The sequence below is a fragment of the Meles meles genome, chromosome 5 (genome assembly GCF_922984935.1).
Source record: "Meles meles chromosome 5, mMelMel3.1 paternal haplotype, whole genome shotgun sequence".
Classification (NCBI taxonomy): domain Eukaryota; kingdom Metazoa; phylum Chordata; class Mammalia; order Carnivora; family Mustelidae; genus Meles; species Meles meles.
Genome location: NC_060070.1, coordinates 35052937 through 35076937, shown reverse-complemented (window position 1 = coordinate 35076937; position 24001 = coordinate 35052937). Strand labels below are relative to the sequence as shown.

Below are 24001 nucleotides of genomic sequence, written 5' to 3'. Positions count from 1 at the left end.
ATTTTATTATATTTTAAACTTGGATTTCACCCTTGTAATGGTCTTTTGCTGTGTCAGTTTGGCTAGGCTACAGTCTCCAGTTCATCCATCAAGCACTAATGTAAGTGTTGCTATTAAGGTATTTTGTAGATGTGATTAAAGTACATCATTAATCCACATTAACTAAGAGAGATTATCCTAGATTATCTGAGTAGGCCTGATTCAATCAGTTGAAAGGCCTTCAAAGCAGAACTGAGATTTCTCCCAGGAGGAGAAAATTCCCTCTTGGGCAACAGCTTCAGCTAGTACCTATGAATTCCAGCTTGCCCTACCTGAACACCTGCCTCTGGGACTTCAGATTTACCCAGCCAGTCCCACAATCAGTAAGCCAATTCTTACAATAAATCTCCTAAAAAATATCTTCTACCAGTTTGGCTTCTTTGGTTAAATGTTAACTGATCTAGCCATAAATTTTTTCTTTTTGCATTAAATCTAATTGACTTCACCTTGATATCTCAATTGTTCCTAAAGTTTCTCTTTACTATGTATACATTAAGTAGGGTTCATGGCAGATAAGAAACGTTTTTGTGTGTTTTTTTTCTATTTTCATGGTAGATGTGAAAATGTTTTTTAATTCACATGTTCTTCTACTTTGCTATATCTTTCTTTCCATTTCAGGGGAAAAAAACTATCAAATGTAGATTCAATGGCAATCTTCTTCTGTAACTTAAAAAGAAATATGTTTATTGCATAGGCGTGAAAAAGAAGAGAAAATACAACGCTCATACCTAATTTGCAAGAAGCTGAAACTCATATACAAATAACTGACATTTCCTATAGATTTAAAAGTGAATTTTAGAAAGAACTTGGATTTTACACACGGAAGTGCGATCTGAAATCATTTTATCAAAATAGGAGCAGACATTGTCATAGCTTTGCCAAGTGACAAACCAATTTTAAATAATTCAGGAGTAAAATTTCCATAATTCTCCTACAGAGAATTCCTTAAAACCATTTCTTAATACTAGTGGTCTTTTGCCAAGTTTCATCTCATCTTTAACTTCTCTGAGAACTTCTAAAACTAGAATATAATTATATACACACAGGCTTTGAGAGCTAATTTGAAAATAAAAACCCAAAGGAAGCAGGATTTGAAACTCAACTCAAATTTTAATTTAACAGAAAGTATTACTCATGACAAATCTAAGATAAGATGAAGTAGTCCTTTAAAAAAAAAACTCCACTTTTAGAAATGTTAAATATTTATTCATTTTCTTATTGGGAGCTCTTTTCCTGGTTGTAATAACAATATCCACAAATAACCATACTTTTCTATTCTTGAATTACAACTCAAAATTCAAAGTGGTTTTCTTTTTCCGTATAGGTCAGGTACTACAGTAAAATAAATTAATTTTAATTACAAAGGACTAGTACCATTATATAGTTAAGAAATGTATTACCATTTACCTGTAATAACAAACATGTGCTTTGATACTTTTATTATTTGAAAACTGAGTCTTCAATGAAGGCAGTTTAGCAGGACTCTGGTTGTGAAAATAACTTTGAATTAAGCAGTCCTTTAAACTTAAAAACCATAGTAGAATAAAATGTCAAGCAAGTAGAAATTTTTCTGTGATATATACATAAATATTTTCATGTAAACAAATGCAAAGATTAAGAACAAATTAAATATCTTTGTCAGCAACTGAAATTATACAATGAGTAAGAAGATTATTTTATTTTCTTCATGCTTCCACTGAACACGACTGGCATAGGAAGAGCAATGGGAAATTCAATGAATTTTACTTTCCCCTCATACTCTTCTGGAGATTATATACAGTAAAGATATCTCTCTAGAAGAAAATAAAACATTAGCAGAACTAGACTCTTGAAAGTCATGACTTTCAAATACTAAATGGGCTCCCTTTGCTCTAGCGTGAGACAATATGGCCTCTCCGAATTTTGCCAACTGAGAGAAGATAGGGCTAATACCGGCGAGACCCAGCACTAACACATGTGGCAGCGAATTAGGCACAACGATGTGTAGATTTTCCTCTCAATGTGGATGACCCATGCACTAGGAGATAATGGCTTCCAACACTAACATTTTTGTGTAAAACAGACAATCTTAAAATGGGCCTATTTTCAACAGGAGTGTTTCTTGAAGCACCCCAGGACCCAGGGACCTGCGTAGAAATCAGAGTGCTCAAAGACATAGTGTGCATTCTTGGCCCCAACCCCAGCTCCTCTGGGGAACCCGGAGCTCTGTATTGTTAACAAGCTCCCCTAGGAATACTTGGACACAAATTCCTATTAAAGTTTGAATATCACTACTCCCGGCTACTGGGGATTTCTTTTGACTCTTCCCCTTGATCGCAGATATTTCATGATCTCTCTCATGCCTCTTACTTATTCACCAGAAGGAAAAGGAAAACAGAAATATTTCTGATTATATCTGTCAGTGGCAATAATCAATAGTGGTCTTTTTCCCCCCGCAAGAAAACACAGGGGCATAGGCAAAATAGGATTCTGCACCTAAATTTTGCAAAAGTACATCAGAGTATATTTTTTTTAAAGCTTCCAAAATGTATAAATAACAAACACATTCAAAATGGTTTGTAAACTGCCCCCTATCAAGAGTCTCCGGTGCAAACAGAACCACTGCTGGGTGGTGGTGCTGAGTTCCCACTAAGGTCCCGCACAGTCTTCTCTCACAAACAGGGAGCATCTCAGTAGGCATCCCGAGCTCTGGCTCTTGCTCTAGCCCAACAATGCACGGCCTACCGGGGAGCACAGAAGTACCCAAGAACTGCTCATAAAAAAGGACAAAGGAAACAAAGGTCAGTGTCAACTCCTATCACTAAAGGAGTCTCAAGACCCACTGCCAATATGGGAGATGAATACGGATCATGCTGACTTTACTCAAAGTCTCATTTCAAAGAGACTTATTATCCGCTTGCAATCCAGTTTATATTGAAAGTGGAAAGCATGATACGCTTCGCAGGTGCACCTATGAATCTACTACTACAGTGTTTATATTCTGTAAGATCCCTAATGGACAAAAACAATTTTAACCTATGAATAATACAAATTAGAAACCAAAGAGGTAGGTGACTGTCAGCAAAGGCTGATCCCAAGACAACATGCTGAGTAAGTCCTTTGAGTCCCAAAAGAGTTCTTTAACAGCAAAATGAGTTCTAATACCATCACAACTGCCTTGAGAGCAGGCTTCTCCAGGTCACGATGTCATCAATCTTCCAAAGTCCTCATTCCTGATACTGTGCTATGTATGGGCTCTTCCGACATTCAGTAGACATTCCATTTGGAGCAACAGCTAGTAAGTAAACTGCAAAGAAATAATACTGGAGACCAAAGATTGATGCTGATGTCAGCCGAGCTCTTCACAAATCTCTACTCTCACATGGAGGAAAGCACATTAGAGTTGGGCAAGATTCATCTAATCCAACTCTGTGGTTGTAAAACTGAAGAAAAAGAGGCTCATTTTTCCCACTGGCTCACAAAGTACTAAAATGTTGAAAAGATGCTATAAAAAATCCCCAAAGTGTTCATGTTAACTCAGCTACTTGGCCACCACGATGTGGCAAAAGGCTACACTTTCAACCCTTATGACTTTAGTGTGCAGCCCCATCGCCATCAGCTGCTTTATAAAGCGTGTCAGTGGACAAAAGACTCTGGATGTACCTAGGGCCGGTGGGGAGGGGGGGAGTGTACAGGTGGTCAGCAAGAGAAAAATAATTTGAAACCCCAGACCTGCCCTATTAAAACTTGTTCTATGTTCGGACCAGGACTTATCTTTGCCTCTTTGTAGAAGACACACTCTTGAGCACATTCACAAACTCCAGCTCTGTTATGGGCAAGCCCTCAGGCAACAGAGCTATTTTGTCCAGAACATTTAGACATAGATGGACAACTGGAAACCTTGGGCCCTGCAAGGCCAAGACCTACATACAGCTGTATTTAACTTCTCTGTAATTGTCACTTATTTTGCAAACCAAAAAAAAAAAAAAATCACCTTATTTCTTTACAGCCTTACTTGACTAAGATTTTTTTTAAGTTCCATTGTAAAGGGTTGTGAGTGATTTTTTTTTCTATTTTCCACACTTTCTGTAATGTTTTCACATTTTTTAGTAATAAAAAAATTGAAGCTACTTTTAAAAGGAAGATTTTAGTGCTAATAAAAAAATGCTACACAGAGTTCCCTCTTGACTATGAAATACTTAAATCTGAATGATATGTCCACGTGGCAGAGAAGAACAGCCAGTCTCAGGATGCTGACAGACTTTTTTGGATTCCAGCTCTACCATTAACCTTGGGCAGGATTTTCATCTCTCTGAGACTTACTTTCTTTGTAAAAAAGAAAAAAAAAAAACCTACCTCACAAGATGCTGTAAGGATAAATATGCACAGTGCCTGGAAGATGGTAGGGGTCTAATGGTAGGTCCTTCTCCCCACTGGACTCCGTGAGAATCATGGAGTGAAAGGAAATACCACAGCCCACGTCAGCTACCCCCTCACTGCATCCCATTTAAATTCGCAAGGATGTGCTGTCTCCTCGAATTGGCTCTGAAGCATCACTATTGTGCTTAGAAAAATGTCTACATTTTTACTTTCTCTCCTTTAAAACTGGACATGCAAATAAAACATTTCTTAAAAACCTATCTTCCTAGAAATGATAATGCAGTGTCCCCTAAAGCACATGTCATGTGTAAAAACAATTCTGAAAAACATGACTGAATTAGTTTGTACATTATTTCTTAAAGTGCACCAAAGTAAATATTAATGACCTTTAAAATGTCACTAACCTCCTTGGGTTATTTTTTTTTTAATAAAAGTGAATATTTATCTACTGAGATGTGTGTGGTTTTGGCTCCCATGTGATGGCAAAAAGCAGCAATGTCTTCCAGGAAAAAAAAAAAAATGACATACTCAATTAAGCATACCTTAGCAGCATACAAAACACCTACAATTCAATGTAACCGCAGGCTCAATAAAGCACAATCTTGATTCCTGCTTCAAAAACAAAATCAAAGAAACAAAACACCATCGCCCCACCCTAAATCAAGGATTTCTCTTGAACCCTGGAGGTAACATTTGTGATCATTTCCCTATTGTGTATCCTTGGTAACAGAATTATAACTAATCACCATTCTTCCTTTACACTGCGCGCACACACACACACATACACAAACCCTATAAAAACCGGTAAGGTATACTTGCAGAACCCATGGGATAGAAAGTTCAAAGTCAGATAAAGAGCAACCAACACCCCAAATGTCAGGCAGTGCCAATATTCACACCACTGTCCGGTGTTCCCCACACACATAGACAGCACTGGGACGTATCCGTCGCCTCGTGTGACCAGGAAGACGTGGCAAAAACTTGAAGGACTTGGGCATCATGTCCAGGCAGGCGTCGTGGAATTTCTTAATCCTCCAGTAGTAAATCAGTGGGTTCAATGCAGACTTGAGGTAGCAAAGCCAGAGTAGCCAGGTGCTAATCTCAAAAAAGTTGTGCTTATAGTAAAAGTGCTTACTGAACGTTGCCACAAGGCTGTAAGTGGTGAATGGGGCCCAGCAGACGATGAAGACAGCAAAGAGAATCAAGATGGTGGTGAAGGCACGCGTTTTAAAGCCCATGTCAATGCTCATCTGGAAGGGTCTCTGTAGACTCATGAGACCCAACTTGCTGGCCTGGCTGAGGCATATACCCTCTGGGTAGCTGTGGATCCTCAAGGCATTGTGCCGAAGGGTGTTGAGGATGCCCATAAACGAATATAGGATCACCAGGAAGGGAATGAAGAAGGAAACCAGAGAAATCAAAATCACATAAGCTTGGTAACCCGGATCAGTTGTATATCCAAACACACACTGCGGGGCTCGGGAAGGGATCTGCAGGTCAGGGTTTCCTACAGCCAAAGGAAAAGCTATACAAAAGGAGGCCGCCCAAGACACTGCAATCAGAATCTTAGCCCTATATGGATTCAGCTTATCCTGCCTCTGGACTATAATAAGGAACCTATCGATGCTAATAATGAGCAGGATGGCTACTCCCTCTAACACAAACAACCAGAAAAACATAGCAGATACCCTACAGAAGAATTTCCCAAAAATCCATCTTGTAGTAAGAATAGTTACCAAGGCGAAGGGCATGTTCAGCACTGCCAGCAACATGTCTGCAAATGCCAGGCTGGCAAGGAGGATGTTAATTGCAGAGCGCATGGCAGCTTTTTGGTAAACCATCAGGCAAACAACCAAGTTCCCAAGAAAAGACACAAACAGAATAAATATCATTATAGCAGAAAGGATGATCTGGAGAGGCAAGTTTAGGCTCTTAAAAACTGCTGGTGTTGAGGGTACAGCTGTGCTATTCATGGTCAAAGAACTCATCCCCGTGGGAGCCATCGTTTCCATGCTGTTTCTGAGCAGCGGGCCAAGGCCAGGATGTTGGAATGGTGGAGGGACCGTAATGTTCACGTAAGTGTTTTCATAGACTACAAATGTTGTGTTGGTTGCCCCGGTATGGGACGCAGTCAACACTGCAGAGAAGACCATGGTTTCAATAGGATGGAAGGTGCTGGCAGAGATGTGGGTGTTCTTCAAGTATTTCAACACAGAGCAGCAGTATCATGTTTCATTGATGGGTTTGGAAACATTCTGGAAAACAGAGAGCTCCATCTTCCACAGCAGTCCTTTTGCCTGAAAACAAGCCCAAAACACAAAAAGCCAATGAGAAATGGGCTTTGTAAATAACATTTAACTTCTTACCTTTCATCATGAAGGATCAGTTTTTTAAACCTTGAAAAATACTTAAGCCTCTGGCCTAGTCAGAGCTAAAATGTGGTTGTTTTGTTTTATATTTATTAACCATGATGGAATTTTCATGACATTTATATATGAAGTGAAAATGAAGAGAATCAGAAATGTATTATTGCCTGAAAGGCAAAAGTTATAACCTTCCTGTTAATTTTTCTTTTAAATTTCCAATGGCAGCATGGTCTTTCCAGTCACTGTTAATATAGTCTTTAGTATCTGGTTCTCCTGAAAGTACTAATATCCTTCCTAAAAACTCTTCAGTACAGGTTCATATTCCATTTTTACATTAATACAAAACTATTCAGCAAAGAACACTGAACTCAGTTTCCCATTGATTGCATTGTAATCACACACTTTTTTCTAACAGCCATGTAAGAAGGTACTAGGTTATTCTCTATAAAGGTCTGAAAGAAGTTCCTGGCTTCCATTTTTGCATGTTTCTTCTCAGAAATCTCAACACCAAACCATACAGGAGAAGTTATTCAAGAGGAGGAAAAAAACTGTATGTAAAAAGTCTGGGTCATATTTTCAAGAGTTTTCTTTTCCTAAGCCCTCTTGTTTCTCAGATTCTGTCTTCAGTTCAATGTCCACTCATTTCTATCCTTTAATTTCTGATTTACATATTTTATTGTCTCAATTTCTTCTCCCTAAAACCAACTTGATTGTGTGCTAGCAAAGTGATAAAAGATATCAAACAAATAATAAAGATGAGATTCTAAAGGAGACAACCAGAAAAACACTAAGATGTGGAGAATGTATTATAAAACTTTTCAAAAATATTTAGTTATTTTTTTTAAGACTTCATTATTTTTAAGTAATCTCTACACTCAACATGGGGCCCGAACTCAATCATGAGATCATGTATACTCTACCAATTCAGCCAGCCAGATGCCCCAAATATATTTGGTTATCCTGCTCGTTTTATCACCTTTCTCTTATCTTTACCCTCAACTTCTTATCAACTTTTGCAACCCTGGAATTTTCCATAAGGAACTTTCTTAATCTACTATTAATAACCCACTTTTATGGTGAGGGCTCTCTCTTCTTTCCTGGGGAGGCAACCTCTTTAATGAGAAAGACCTCTCTTTGGGTTGATGAGTAGATTCCTTTAATAAATCTTGAAGATTGAGGGAAAAATAATGCATGGAAGCTTAAAACACCACTGTAATTTGCTCATTTTTTGAGCTTAGAATAAAGTAAGCAATTTTAGGGTAAAATGCAAATAAGTTCATTTTTTCATTTCTTGGGGTATGAAGGATGGAGGCATCCCATTTGCAAGACCCAAGATCCACAACTCTAGCTAAATCACAGGCTGTCTGCCATACTTGTATCTCTCTACAATCCCCTCTTCATTGTCCAGGCCTGCCTTTATGAATAAGAATACTAATCTACTTGCTCAAATATTAATTTTACTATTTACTCCTATTTTTATAGCTTAAGTTCTTTGTCCCTATTAGCTTTCATCCATCTTCACATGTTCACTTGGAAATGCAAAATATACTTAAACAAGAGGACACACTAATCTATTAATTCTCAAACTTTATTAACCACAAAGGTCCAATGATTAGGGGGCAGTGGTAGCTGGAAAACTTTACAACATAATCACCATAATTCTCTTTAAAATTACATAAATATAATAATTAACTAATTAAAATGATCTAAATATACATACAAATAAGAATAAACACTGTGCTTACAACATAAATTAGTTTCAACACAAGTCTCTCTCTAAAGAAAAATTATAAATAGGCAAATGTGTATCTTAAGCCTAATAATTCTAATTGTGCTTGACCAAGTAAAACAAACATGTCTCCATCCTGAAGTGGTACACACTTTATAATTTATTTTTTCTCATCGAGGTATAATTGACATGTAATTTTATTTAGTTTCATTTGTACAACATATTCGATATTTATATGCATACTGAGAAATGATCACAATAAATTTAGTTCACATCCATCAGCACAGAGTTACAAAAAATTTATTTTCCTGTGATGAAAATTTTTAAGATCTACTCTCTCAGCAACTTTCATAAATGCAATATAATATTATTAACTACAATCATGCTACACATTATATCCCCATGACTTATTTAATTTATAATTGGAAGTTTGTACCTTTTGACCCCCTTCACTCATTTCACCCACTTGTACCTTCTGCCTCTGGCAACCGCCAATCTCTTGTTCTCTTGTATCTCTGAGTTTGGGTTTTTCTTATTTTTTGCTTGTTTGTCTTAGACTCCACATATAAGACAGATCATACAGTATTTGTCTTTGTCTGACTTGTTTCACTTAGTATAATGCCCTCAAGGTCCATTCATGTTGTTGTAAACGGCAAGATTACATTCTATGACTATTCCATTGTGTATATATACCACAATTTCTTTATCCATTCACCCATCAATGAATACTTGAGTTGTTTCCATAGCTTGGCTATTGTAAATAATGCTGCAATGAACATTGGGGTGCATATATCTTTCTGATTTAGTGTCTTTGTTTTCTTCAGATAAATACCCAAGAGTGGAATTGCTGAATATATGGCATTCGATTTTTAATTTTTTGAATTTTCGTACTGTTTCTATAGCGGCTGCACCAATTTACATTTCCACCAACAACGTATGATGGTTCCTTTTTCCTCCACCTCCTTACAAGAAATACTTATTTCTTGTCTTTTTGATAGTAGCCATTCTAACAGGTGTGAGGTGGTATCTCACCAGTTTTGATTTGCATTTCCCTGATGATAAGTGATGTTGAACATCTTTTCATTTACCTGTTGGCCATCTGTAAATCTTCTTTGGGAAAATGTCTATTCAGATCTTCTGCCCACTTTTTATTAGGATTGTTTGTTTTTTTTGCTATTGAAATTGCATGAGTTCTTTATAAATTTTGGATATTAACTCCTTATCAAATACATGATTTCTAAATATTTTATCCCATTCAGTAGGTTGCCTTTTCATTTTGTTGATGGCCAAACTTTGAAACACTTGGTTGTTCAACCATGTTGAGGGACAAAAACAAAACCACAATTTAAAAGATGTTTTTTAGGTTGTTATATAAACATATATAGTCATAATATTTTTCTGCCATCAAAGCTCCCCTTTACTACAAAAATTTCCAACTTAATTCATTCCATTATTCATTCACTAAATATTTAAGTACCTAGTATGTCCTAGGCACTAAAGAGACGACAATGAACAAATGGTTTGAATTTCTGGTTAAAAAGGGCAGACCAGGGGTGCCTGGGTGGATCAGTGGGTTGACCCTCTGCCTTTGGCTCGGGTCATGGTCTCGGGGTCCTGGGATCAAGCCCCCTGTCGGGCTCTCTGCTCAGCGGGGAGCCTGTTCCCCCCCCCCCCCCCCGCCTGCCTCTCTACCTACTTGTGATCTCTGTCAAATAAATAAAATCTTTAAAAAAATAAATAAATAAAAACAAAATAAAAAGGGCAGACTGATCACAGACCCTGCATCTCAAAACCACACTGAAATGACAGGAAAGAGATTTTTTTAAACAAAATGTACAATCCCAAAGGACAAAAGGTATGAATGAAAAACACATCAACAGATAAGGAATTTTTTTTTAAGTGTCGTAAGATAAAAAGCAGATGGAGTAGCTGACTGAACAGAGCAGGAAACTCTCTATCCGTAGTATTTTCAGGGAAATATGCTTAGAAGTAGATGACACACCCTGCAGGGCAGCTGTGGATTGGAAGGCACCAGTTCCCACAGGAAGTGTAGGTGGCGCTAAAAACTGTTACACTGACTGAAAATCTATCTCCAGAGCCAGGAAGAAGAACAACCCTCCACGCCCAGGTCTCCCCTCCACTGAGCAACCACATGAAAGCACACATGCCATTACAGCAGCCCAAATCTGTGGCACAACCAAATCTGATGAGCATAAACTTGAGACTATGAAAACAGGGAGACTGGCTGAATGTCTGCACATTCCACAGGAGAACCTAGCCTTCTCTACCCTGTTCGCGCAGTGCCAGCAGCCTGGCATATGCTATTCGTGCAAGGCTAAAATATTTGTATATTCCAGTAACTAAAAAGCCCCAGAGGAAACATTTCTAGATTCTAACATTTGATGGTACCCCAACAAAATTCTAGCATGGCGCCAAATCACCTTGTATACTGAAGCCCATGTACTCTTAAGCCCAACCCATGCACACAGACTTTCTAATCAGCTTTTCGATGCCTATTAAATATAAATGATCAATTTTTCTAATATAAAAAAACTACAAAGGAATTAAGCAAAGGCAATTTTGTAATTAAACATTAAGGAAAAGAACCTGAATTTATAGTATCAAGGAACATCGCATGCATGGACTCACAATGCCTTCTCCCTGGTATCTACAGTGTTCCTCATTCATTACACTTCTGGCTCACCACAATGTAAATGTAAAGATTCTCTGGCCTTCTTCCTTTCTTAGTGGGAAGCATAACAACCAAAGCAAGCTTTGAATAATCACAGCAACTACGTTAAAATATTCATTCCTCCAGGACTTCTCATCAAATACTACTGTGATCTGGAGTTTCTTTTGAATTTTATATTAGATTAAATAAAAGTTTTATAATCAAAATTTGCATTTCCAAAACATAAAACAAAACGTGCATTTCCAAAAGAAATAGGACAGTAGCAACATGAGAACTAGAAAATGAGCGTAGTTTGATAATATCTGCATAAGAGTTCTAATGTTAAATCTGATCTAGACTAGCCTTTATTTGTCATTTGGTGGAAACTCTTGCTATATTTTCTGAATAAGAAAAACTTAAAATTCTGTGTGAATGTGCGCATACATGTATCAACCCCCAAACGTATGTCCTCATGTAAAACTCACATATGGCAGAAGTAACTGGATTTACGATTCTTCCCCTTTTCTTAAGGCATCTCCAGGAACAAACACAGAACTGGGGTAATAGGTTAATAACAGGAGTATACTGTTTCATGTTTGGACTGTGCCAGAATGTCACAATTCCTGGGGTGTCAGTGGCTAGAATGGGCAGTGGAGGTTGTAGTATTCTCTAGTCTCCCCGCTGCTGAAGTGCTTTAGATACTTGTTTATTCTCTGCAAAGAGTATATTCTCCTAGAAGGCATACACTGATTTTGTTAATTTCATATTTCCCTATGACTACTATGCTTTACATACAATCCAATACACTTTTGGAAAATTAAATTCATTTGCACTATGTTTTGGGAGATCAGGGAATTTCTTTACTCATTTTAATATTTATTTATATGAAAAATAAACATAATTTTTAAAATAAATATTTTTTAATTGATTTATTTATTTGAGAGATAAAGAGAGAGCATGTCCATCCAAGAGGTGGAAGAGCAAATGGTAAAGGAGAGAAAGGATCTCCAGGAGACCACTGGAGGTGAAGCCCAAATCAGGGCTCGATCTCACAACCCTGAGATCATGACCTGGGCCAAAACCAAGAGCTGGATGCTTAAAAAACCAAGCCACCCAGGCACCCCTAAAATAATCAAATGGGTTGAACCCTATACCACTCTCAACCAATCCATTACCATTTACTGACACAGCCATTTTTCATTATTTTTTATTTATTTTTTATTTTTTATAAACATATAATGTACTATTATCCCCAGGGGTACAGGTCTGTGAATTGCCAGGTTTACACACTTCACAGCAATCACCATAGCACATACCCTCCCCAATATCCATACCCTACTTACCCTCTTCCAACCCCCCCCCAGCAACCCTCAGTTTGTTTTGTGAGATTAAGAGTCACTTATGGTTTGTCTCCCTCCCAATCCCATTTTGTTTCATTTATTCTTCTCCTACTCCCCTAAACCCCCATGTTGCATCTCCATGTCCTCATATCAGGGAGATCATATGATAGTTGTCTTTCTCCGATTGACTTATTTCACTAAGCATGATACCCTCTAGTTCCATCCACGTCGTTGCAAATGGCAGGATTTCATTTCTTTTGAGGACTGCATAGTATTCCATTGTGTATATATACCACCTCTTCTTTATCCATTCATCTGTTGATGGACATCTAGGTTCTTTCCATAGTTTGGCTATTATAGACATTGCTGCTATAAACATTCGGGTGCACGTGCCCCTTCGGATCACTACGTTTGTATCTTTAGGGTAAATGCAATTGCTGGATCATAGGGTAGTTCTATTTTCAACATTTTGAGGAACCTCCATGCTGTTTTCCAGAGTGGTTGCACCAGCTTGCATTCCCACCAACAGTGGAGGAGGGTTCCCCTTTCTCCGCATCCTCGCCAGCATCTCTCATTTCCTGACTTGTTAATTTTAGCCATTCTGACTGGTGTGAGGTGATCTCTCATTGTGGCTTTGATTTGTATTTCCCTGATGCCTAGTGATGTGGAGCACTTTTTCATGTGTCTGTTGGCCATCTGGATGTCTTCTTGGCAGAAATGTCTGTTCATGTCCTCTGCCTATATCTTGATTGGATTGTTTGTGCTCTGGGTGTTGAGTTTGCTAAGTTCCTTAGAGATTTTGGACACTAGCCCTTTATCTGATATGTCATTTGCAAATATCTTCTCCCATTCTGTCAGTTGTCTTTTGGTTTTGTTAACTGTTTCCTTTGCTGTGCAAAAGCTTTTGATCTTGATGAAATCCCAATAGTTCATTTTTGCCCTTGCTTCCCTTGCCTTTGGCGATGTTCCTAAGAAGATGTTGCTGCGGATGAGGTCGAAGAGGTTGCTGCCTGTGTTCTCCTCAAAGATTTTGATGGATTCCTTACTCACATTGAGGTCCTTCATCCATTTGGAGTCTATTTTCATGTGTGGTGTAAGGAAATGGTCCAATTTCATTTTTCTGCATGTGGCTGTCCAATTTTCCCAGAACCATTTATTGAAGAGGCTGTCTTTTTTCCATTGGACATTCTTCCCTGCTTTGTCGAAGATTAGTTGACCATAGAGTTGAGGGTCTATTTCTGGGCTCTCTATTCTGTTCCATTGATCTATGTGTCTGTTTTTGTGCCAGTACCATGCTGTCTTGAGGAGATGCCACCAACTTTGGCTTTCTTTTCCAATATTCCTTTGGCTATTCGAGGTCTTTTCTGGTTCCATATAAATTTTAGGATTATTTGTTCCATTTCTTTGAAAAAAATGGATGGTATTTTGAGAGGGATCGCATTAAATGTATAGATTGCTTTAGGTAGCGTAGACATTTTCACAATATTTATTCTTCCAATCCATGAGCATGGAACGTTTTTCCATTTCTTTGTGTCTTCCTCAATTTCTTTCGTGAGTACTTTATAGTTTTCTGTGTATAGATTCTTAGTCCCTTTGGTTAGGTTTATTCCTAGGTATCTTATAGTTCTGGGTGCAATTGTAAATGGGATTGACTCCTTAATTTCTCTTTCTTCTATCTTGGTGTAGAGAAATGCAACTGATTTCTGTGCATTGATTTTATATCCTGACACTTTACTGAATTTCTGTACAAGTTCTAGCAGTTTTGGAGTGCAGTCTTTTGGGTTTTCAACATATAGTATCATATCATCTGTGAAGAGTGATAGTTTGACTTCTTTTTTGCCGATTTGGATGCCTTTAATTTCCATCTGTTCTCTGATTGCTGAGGCTAGGACTTCCAGTACTATGTTGAATAGCAGTGGTGATAATGGACATCCCTGCCGTGTTCCTGACCTTAGCAGAAAAGCTTTCAGTTTTTCTCCATTGAGAATGATATTTGCGGTGGGTTTTTCATAGATGGCTTTGATAATATTGAGGTGTATGCCCTCTATCCCTACACTTTGAAAAGTTTTGATCAGGAAGGGATGCTGTACTTTGTCAAATGCTTTTTCAGCATCTGTTGAGAGTATCATATGGTTCTTGTTCTTTCTCTAGTTAATGTGTTATATCACATTGATTGATTCGCGGATGTTGAATCAACCTTGCAGTCCTGGAATAAATCCCCCTTAGTCATGGTGAATAATCCTTTTAATGTACTGTTGAATCCTATTGGCTAGTATTTTGGTGAGAATTTTTGCATCTGTGTTCATCAAGGATATTGGTCTGCAGTTCTCTTTTTTGATGGGATCCTTGTCTGGTTTTTGGATCAAGGTGATGCTGGCCTCATAAAATGAGTTTGGAAGTTTTCCTTCCATTTCTATTTTTTGGAACAGTTTCAGGAGAATAGGAATTAGTTCTTCTTTAGATGTTTGGTAGAATTCCCCTGGGAAGCCATCTGGCCCTGGGCTTTTGTTTGTTTGGAGATTTTTGATGACTGTTTCAATCTCCTTACTGGTTATGGGTCTGTTCAGGTTTTCTGTTTCTTCCTGTTTCAGTTGTGGTAGTTTATATGTCTCCAGGAATGCATCCATTTCTTCCAGATTGTCAAATTTGTTGGCGTAGAGTTGCTCATAGTATGTTCTTATAATTGTCTGTATTTCTTTGGTGTTAGTTGTGATCTCTGCTCTTTCATTCATGATTTTATTTATTTGGGTCCTTTCTCTTTTCTTTTTGATAAGTCTGGCCAGGGGTTTATCAATATTATTAATTCTTTAAAAGAACCAGCTCCTAGTTTCGTTGATTTGTTCTATTGTTTTCTTGGTTTCTATTTCATCGATTTCTGCTCTGATCTTTATGATTTCTCTTCTCCTGCTGGGTTTAGGGTTTCTTTCTTGTTCTTTCTCAAGCTCCTTTAGGTGTAGGGTTAGGTTGTGCATTTGAGACCTGTCTTGTTTCTTGAGAAAGTCTTGTACTGCTATATATTTCCCTCTCAGGACTGCCTTTGCTGAGTCCCACAGATTTTGAACCGTTGTGTTTTCATTATCATTTGTTTCCATGAATTTTTTTCAATTCTTCTTTAATTTCCTGGTTGACCCATTCATTCTTTAGAAGGATGCTGTTTAGTCTCCATGTATTTGGGTTCTTTCCAAATTTGCTCTTATGATTGAGTTCTAGCTTCAGAGCATTGTGGTCTGAAAATATGCAGGGAATGATCCCAATCTTTTGATACCGGTTGAGACCTGATTTAGGACCCAGGATGTGATCTATTCTGGAGAATGTTCCACGTGCACTAGAGAAGAATGTGTATTCTGTTGCTTTGGGATGAAATGTTCTGAATAGATCTGTGATGTCCATCTGGTCCAGTGTGTCATTTAAGGCCTTTATTTCCTTGTTGATCTTTTGCTTGGATGATCTGTCCATTTCAGTGAGGGGAGTGTTAATGTCTCCTACTATTATTGTATTATTATTGATGTGTTTCTTTGATTTTGTTATTAATTGGTTTATATAGTTGGCTGTTCCCATGTTAGGGGCATAGATATTTAAAATTGTTAGATCTTCTTGTTGGACAGACCCTTTGAGTATGGTATAGTGTCTTTCCTCATCTCTTATTATAGTCTTGGCTTAAAATCTAATTGATCTGATATAAGGATTGCCACCCCAGCTTTCTTCTGATGCCCATTAGCATGGTAAATTGTTTTCCACCCCCTCACTTTACATCTGGAGGTGTCTTCAGGTCTAAAATGAGTTTCTTGTAGGGAACATATAAATGGGTTTTGTTTTTTTATCCATTCTAATACCCTGTGTCTTTTGATTGGGGCATTTAGCCCATTAACATTCAGGGTAACTATTGAGAGATATGATTTTGTGCCATTGTATTGCCTGTAAGGTGACTGTTACTGTATATTGACTCTGTTCCTTTCTGATCTACTACTTTTAGGCTCTCTCTTTGCTTCGAGGACCCCTTTCAATATTTCCTGTAGAGCTGGTTTGGTGGTTGCAAATTCTTTCAGTTTTTGTTTGTCCTGAAAGCTTTTTATCTCTCCTTCTATTTTCACTGATAGCCTAGCTGGATAGAGTATTCTTGGCTGCATGTTTTTCTCGTTTAGTGCTCTGAATATATCATGCCAGATCTTTCTGGCCTGCCAGGTCTCTGTGGATAAGTCTGCTGCCAATCTAGTATTTTTACCATTGTATGTTACAGACTTCTTTTCCCGGGCTGCTTTCAGGATTTTCTCTTTGTCACTAAGACTTGTCAATTTTACTATTAGGTGACGGGGTGTGGACCTATTCTTGTTGACTTTGAGGGGGGTTCTCTGCACCTCCTGGATTTTGATGCTTTTTCCAATTGCCATATTAGGGAAATTCTCTCCAATAATTCTCTCCAATATACCTTCTGCTCCCCTCTCTCTTTTTTCTTCTTCTGGAATCCCAATTATTCTAATGTTGATTCGTATTATGGTGTCCTTTATCTCTCGAATTCTCCCCTCGTGGTCCAGTAGCTGTTTGTCCTTCTTTTGCTCAGCCTCTTCATTCTCTGTCATTTGGTCTTCTATATCACTAATTCTTTCTTCTGCCTCATTTATCCTAGCAGTGAGAGCCTCCATTTTTTATTGCACCTCATTAATAGCTTTTTTGATTTCAACTTGGTTTGATTTTAGTTCTTTTATTTCTCCAGAAAGGGCTTTTATCTCTCCAGAGATGGTTTCTCTAATATCTTCCATGCCTTTTTTGAGCCTGGCTAGAACCTTGAGAATCATCATTCTGAACTCTAGATCTGACATATTACCAATGTCTGTGTTGATTAGGCCCCTAGCCTTCGGTACTGCTTCTTGTTCTTTTTTTTGTGGTGAATTTTTCCACCTTGTCATTTTGTCCAGATAAGAGTATATGAAGGAGCAAGTAAAATACTAAAAGGGTGGCAAAGACCCCAAGAAAATGCACTTTAACCAAATCAGAAAAGACCCCAAATCATCGGGGGGAGAAAGGGGATAAAAAGAGGTTTAGAAAAAAAAAGAAAAAATTTAAAAAAGAAAACAAATAAAGAAAAAATATAAAAAAGAAATATATATATATATATTAGATAAACTTGTTAAAAACGTTAAAAAAGAAAAGGGTAAAAGTTAAAAAAAATTAGCAGAAGAAGAAAAAAAATTGGTAAAAATATTAAATTAACCACAAGACTAAAGAATCATGGGGAGAAAGCCATGAGTTCCATGCTTTGCTTTCCCCTCCTCTGGAATTCTACTGCTGTCCTTGGTAATGAACCTGCTCTCCTTGGTAGGTGAACCTGGTCCTGGCTGGATTTCTTGTTGATCTTCTAGGGGAGGGGCCTGTTGTAGTGATTCTCAAGTGTCTTTGCTGGAGGAGGAATTGCACCGCCCTTACCAGGGGCCAGGCTAAGTAATCTGCTCAGGTTCACTTTTGGGAGCTTTTGTTTCCTGAATGCTTTCTGTAGAGTTCCGGAGGACGGGGATGAAAATGGCGGCCTCCCATTCTCCGGCCTGGAGGAGCCGAGAGCCCGGGGCCCTACTCCTTAGTGCGCCCCTAGAGAACAGCACCCAATCACTCCCGTATCCCTGCCTCCGGCCACGCTCCAAGCTCACCCAGTCTGCGACTGGTTCAAGGTAACCCTGAGCTGAGAGCTCACTCCTCGGCTCTGTCTCTTTAGCCGGCTTCCCCATTCTAATACCTGCAAGCTCTGCGACACTCTGACACCCCCGATCCTTCTGTGACCCTGCAGGACCTGGGGCCACGCTGACCCTGCGTGGGCTTCACCCCGGTTTAGTCTCTGGAGCGATGTCCCTCAGTGGAACAGACTTTTAAATGTCCTGATTTTGTGCTCCGTTGCTCCGCCGCTTGCTGGGAGCCAGCCTCTCCCCCCCAGTCTATCTTCCCATTGCTTTGGATTCACTTCTCCGCCAGTCCTACCTTTCAGAAAGTGGTTGATTTTCTGTTCTAGAATTGCTGTTCTTCTTCTCTTCGATCTCCTGTTGGATTTGTAGGTGTTTGCAATGTTTAGATAAGCTATCTAGCTGATCTCCTGCTATCTGATGTAGTCTCAGCCTGCTACTTCTCCGCCATCTTGATTCCTCCCATCCCATTTTTCATTATTTTAAAGGACTTTCAAGTATTTATTCTTTATATATCTAAATAATATGAAGAAATTAGTACTTTTGATTATCAATATTATGTATTAAATCTTGACTTCCTATTAGAATAGATGAGAGTTTAGATGTCACATCACCTCCAACTTATTTCTCCTCCCTTCATATGACCAAAATCTTACTTGAAATTTTAAATTACAATAGACATTAATGTTAACATTTGTTGATAAGCCAAGAGCATATTTTCGTATCATGTATAAATTTTGGACTTCCTAAAATTAATAATTTATTTATTCTTATTTTCAACTTTTAAAAATAACTGTCGAGGGGCGCCTGGGTGGCTCAGTGGGTTAAAGCCTCTGCCTTCAGCTCAGGTCATGATCTCAGGGTCCTGGGATCGAGCCCCGCATCGGGCTCTCTGCTCCGCAGGGAGCCTGCTTCCTCCTCTCTCTCTGCCTGCCTCTCTGCCTGCTTGTGATTTCTCTCTGTCAAATAAATAAAATATTTAAAAAATAAAAAATAAATAAAAAAATAACCGTCAATCATTTTTTTATCTGCTCTATGAGACAGATTTTATACCTAAACATATTTTATTTGGAAGGTCAAATTTATCAACATTTCTTATCTTACAGTCATAGGATTTGTCCTCTTAACCCTCCCTGGAGGAGTTACTTTCTGGGTCTGCTACCCTTTCCTACCATCCTGGAAATCCTCCTTTCTGCCTCTGGCTCTTAGCTTCCACATTTCCTAGGCCCTTTGTCTTCCACTTTACTGCTGTCTTTGTTTACTTCCTTCTTTCCCAGGAAATGTTTGTCCAATTGTTTTCAAAGGAAGAATACAAGGGAGGTAACTTCTGAGTCCCTATATGTTTGAATTAAGTTATTATTCTGTCTCTTCATTATCTTGGTTTAGAATTATCCAATGAAAATAATTTTCTCTGAGAATTCTGAAGGTGCTCTCTATCAGTGGTTCTCTAAGGCGAGGGTTCATAACAATCACCTGGAGCATTTGTTAAGCCAGACTGCTGAATCCCAACCCCTGAGTCACCTACTCTGTTGTCTGGGGTGGGTCCCAGAATTTGCATTTCTGGAGGAAGGAAAAAAGTAAATGGAGAACTTTAAATTCCAGACTCAAGGATTAGTGAAAAACCAAAAAACTTCATTAACCACTGTGAAAGAAACTTCTATTGGCTATAGCCCCAGAGATGAAGTTTCCAAAAACTAAACCAAAGTTCAATCCTGTGGGTGTCTGATCAGAGAAATAATTAGAAGATTATCAAGTCCTACTTGATATTTATTAGCACAAAGGCTATAAAATAGAAAGTAGCAGCCCCTCAATCAATTCTCAAACTTGAGCCAGTATATAGACCTAGAGTCTCTTGAGTAAAAGGAAACCAGGCCCCTTGAGGAAGGACCTTGCTACACAGACAAAAACCCTGTACTATGAATCTTCCTCCCATTCTTCCTCAAAACACCTGCAGCCAACTACCAGAGTGACTATACACTGGGGAAGAGGAAATAATCAGAATTTTATGGGATTGTCCAATATGGCTCTGAACTGGCCCTCATTCCTGAAGACCCAAAATGGTACCAGATGGCATCATTCAAAAGGCTTATAGAAATCACATAATTGATGGAGTTTGGGCCCGGTTCTAACTCCCACTCATCCCAGAACTCATGCCATCCTTATTTTCTAAAATATGGAGTTGGAACAGACATAGCAATGGGACGATTCCTTCATTGGTTCCTTGAGGTGTAGGGCTACAATCGTTTAAAAAAAAAAATAAGAAAGAAAAAAGGTCAATTACAAACTCCTAGTGCTGTCTCTATCTGTGAAAATAGTCAAAAACACTTCACTCCTGCAGAAATTGCAGATGTTAGGATCACTATCAAGGACCTGAAGGATGAAGGTGATCATTCCTACCACATCCACATTCAACTTGCCTGTTGGCCTTATAGAAAACAGATGGATTTTATAGAGAGCAGATGCTGTACCAGATGTGACTTCATTGCTGGAGTGAGTCAACACAATCCCCAGGTCTGGCACACAGCGATTGATCTGGCAAATTGTTGTTTTTTTTTCTCTAGATGTGTTAGCAAAGAACACCTGAGTGCTTCCAGCTGGCACCCTGCTGTCCTATCCCAGAGCTATCAACTCTTCCAGCATACTGTCGTAATCTAGTCCACAGGGATCCCACTTGTCTCTCCATTCCACAGACCACTATGCTCACCATTACATGCTGAGTGAACAATAAACAGTATCTACTCTACAAATGTTGGTAAGATACATGTGTGCTAGAGGGTGGGGAATGATTCCTACAAAACTTCAAAGGCCTGCCATCTTAGTACATTTTCTAGGAGTCTAGTACTATATCAAAATCTCTCTTCCTTGGTAATAGCTGGCTCTCCCTCTCACTAAAATAGAACCCCACCTCTTAGTAGGCTTTTTCAAATTTTGAAGGCATCATATACCTCATATGGGTATGTTATTCTAAATCCATTTATCAAGTAGCTTGAGAATCTGCCAGCTTTGATAATAGCTGGCTCTCCCTCTCACTAAAATAGAACCCCACCTCTTAGTAGGCTTTTTCAAATTTTGAAGGCATCATATACCTCATATGGGTATGTTATTCTAAATCCATTTATCAAGTAGCTTGAGAATCTGCCAGCTTTGAGTGGGACATCTGAGGTTTGAGTGGGCTGCCAGGGCAGCTGCTCTGCCACTTGGGCTATACGACCCAGATTCACTGGTGTTTAACATCTCTGGGACAGATGGGGATTCTGGATGACATTTGGCAAGTCTGCTATAGGTGAATCACAACACAGATCTCTGGGATTTTAGAACAAAGCTATACAATGAGAGCACTCCACATGAATTTGGTGTTGACTGACCTTCTGAAGCCATAACGTTGGGTGTGAACAGAGCATTTGAAACTTAAGCAGAAGTAGTATATATGAAATCAGGCCTGGCAGGTCCCAAAGGCACAGCTAGGTAACACGAGCAAGTGGCCCAGATTCCCATAGCTCCTATTCTTGCTGCATTGATCCTCTTTTCAAACTTCATCTGTAACATTCGTAAAGAAAATAAATTCTTTTCTCCTGAGTTTTGCTAGGAAGTATAATGCCAAAGAATGTCTTAAGCTTTTTGAATACAAATTATCTTTTTAAATATTTCACAGCACTTCTATAGATTACTATTAAATCTTAGTATCTTAAGATGAGGAAACTAAACAATGACATGACAACAAATTAGATAACTTAGAAGAAAAGGATAGATTCCTTAGAAACATATGACCTATGAAGACTGAATTATAAAGTTAATAGAAAACCTGAACAGACCAATAATGAGCAAGGAGATTGAATCGGTAATCAAAACCTCCCAAAAAAAACAAAAAAGCTCGGTCAGTTAAGCATCTACCTTCTGCTCAGGTCATGATCTCTGGGTCCTGGGATCAAGCCCCACATCAGGCTTCCTGCTCAACAGAGAGCCAGTTTCTCCCTTCTCCCTCTGCCCCTCCACCCCCACTTATGCATGCGCACACGCTCTCTATCTCAAATAAATAAATATATAATAAAATGCAATAACCACTTTTAGCACACTTCACCCATGGAGAAAAAGGTGAGTAGCAAACCATCCAGACTGTGGACTATATCAACAATGGGTCCAGCACAGGAATAGGCTTAAGATTCTCATGGCTCCCATCAGAGACCTCTGACCGCTCCCGGTTTCATCTCACTGTGACCATCCTAAGGCATGGCCTTGAGTCCACTGAGCCCAGGCTACTGGGAAGAGTGGAAGAGCACCAATTAGAAACAACTACTGCTCAAAATCAATGAAACAGAAAGCAAAAGAATAGTAGAATAGATCAAAAAAACTAGGAGCTGGTTCTTTGAAAGAATTAATAAGACTGACAAACCTTTGGCCAGACTTATCAAAAGGAAAAGAGAAAGGACCAAAATAAATAAAATCATGAATGAAAGAGCAGAGATCACAACCAACACCAAAGAAATGCAAACAATTATAAGAATACATTATGAGCAACTATGTGCCAGCAAATTAGACAATCTAGAAGAAATGGATGCATTCCTAGAGACATATAAACTACAAAACTACCAAAACTGAACCAGGAAGGAATAAAAAAACCTGAACAGATCCATAACCAGTAAGGAGATTGAAGCAATAATAAAAAATCTCCCAACAAACAAGAGCCCAGGGCCAGATGGCTTCCCAGGGGAATTCTACCAAATATTTAAAGAAGAATTCATACCTATTCTCGAAACTGTTCCAAAAAACAGAAATGGAAGGAAAACTTCCAAACTCATTTTATGAGGCCAGCATTATTTTGATCCCAAAACCAGACAAAGACCCCATCAAAAAGGACAATTACAGACCAATATCCCTGATGAACATGGATGCAAAAATTCTTGCCAAAATACTGGCCAATAGGATCCAACAGTACATTAAAAGGATTATTTACCATGACCAAGTGGGATTTATTCCTGGGCTGCAAGGTTGGTTCAACATCTGCAAATCAATCCATGTGATGCAATACATTAATAAAAGAAAGAACAAGAATCATATGATATTCTCAATAGATGCAGAAAAAGCATTTGACAAAGTACAGCATCCTTTCTTGGTCAAAACTTTTCAAAGTGTAGGGATAGAGGGTACATACCTCAATATCATCAAAGCCATCTATGAAAAACCCACAGTGAATATCATTCTCAATGGAGAAAAACTGAGAGCTTTACCCCTAAGGTCAGGAACACAGCAGGGATGTCCATTATCACCACTGCTATTCAACATAGTACTAAACGTCCTAGCCTCAGCAGTCAGACAACAAAAAGAAATTAAAGGCATCCACATCAGCAAAGAAGTCAAACTCTCACTCTTAGCAGATAATATGATATTTTGGGTGAAAATCCAAAAGACTCTACCCCAAAACTGCTAGAACTCATACAGGAATTCAGTAAAGTGTCAGGATATAAAATCAATGCACAGAAATGAGTTGTATTTCTATACACCAACAGCAAGACAGAAGAAAGAGAAATTAAGGAGTCGATCCCATTTAATTGCACCCCAAACCATAAGATACCTAGGAATAAACCTAATCAAAGAGGCAAAGACTCTTTAACCAGAAAACTATAAAGTACTCACGAAAGAAATTGAGGAAGACACAAAGAAATGGAAAAACGTTTCATGCTCATGGATTGGAAGAATAATTATTGTAAAAATGCCTATGCTACCTAAAGCAATCTACATATTTAATGCAATCCCTATCAAAATACTAGCAATTTTTTCCAAGAAATGGAACAAATAATCCTAAAATTTACATGGAACCAGAAAAGGCCCCGAAT

The 24001-nt window shown here is 38.5% G+C and overlaps 1 protein-coding gene across 1 annotated transcript in view; it reads right to left on the bottom strand.

Moving 5' to 3' along the window:
* Positions 1-1255: 1255 nt before the first annotated feature.
* GPR63 (G protein-coupled receptor 63) overlaps positions 1256-24001 on the bottom strand; it is a 59271-nt gene continuing 36525 nt past the window's right edge. Inside the window, exon 2 of the mRNA XM_046004082.1 lies at positions 1256-6695. Coding sequence (XP_045860038.1) covers positions 5292-6551 — 1260 coding nt within the window. The 5' untranslated portion in view covers positions 6552-6695 and the 3' untranslated portion in view covers positions 1256-5291. The remainder of the gene's footprint in view (positions 6696-24001) is intronic.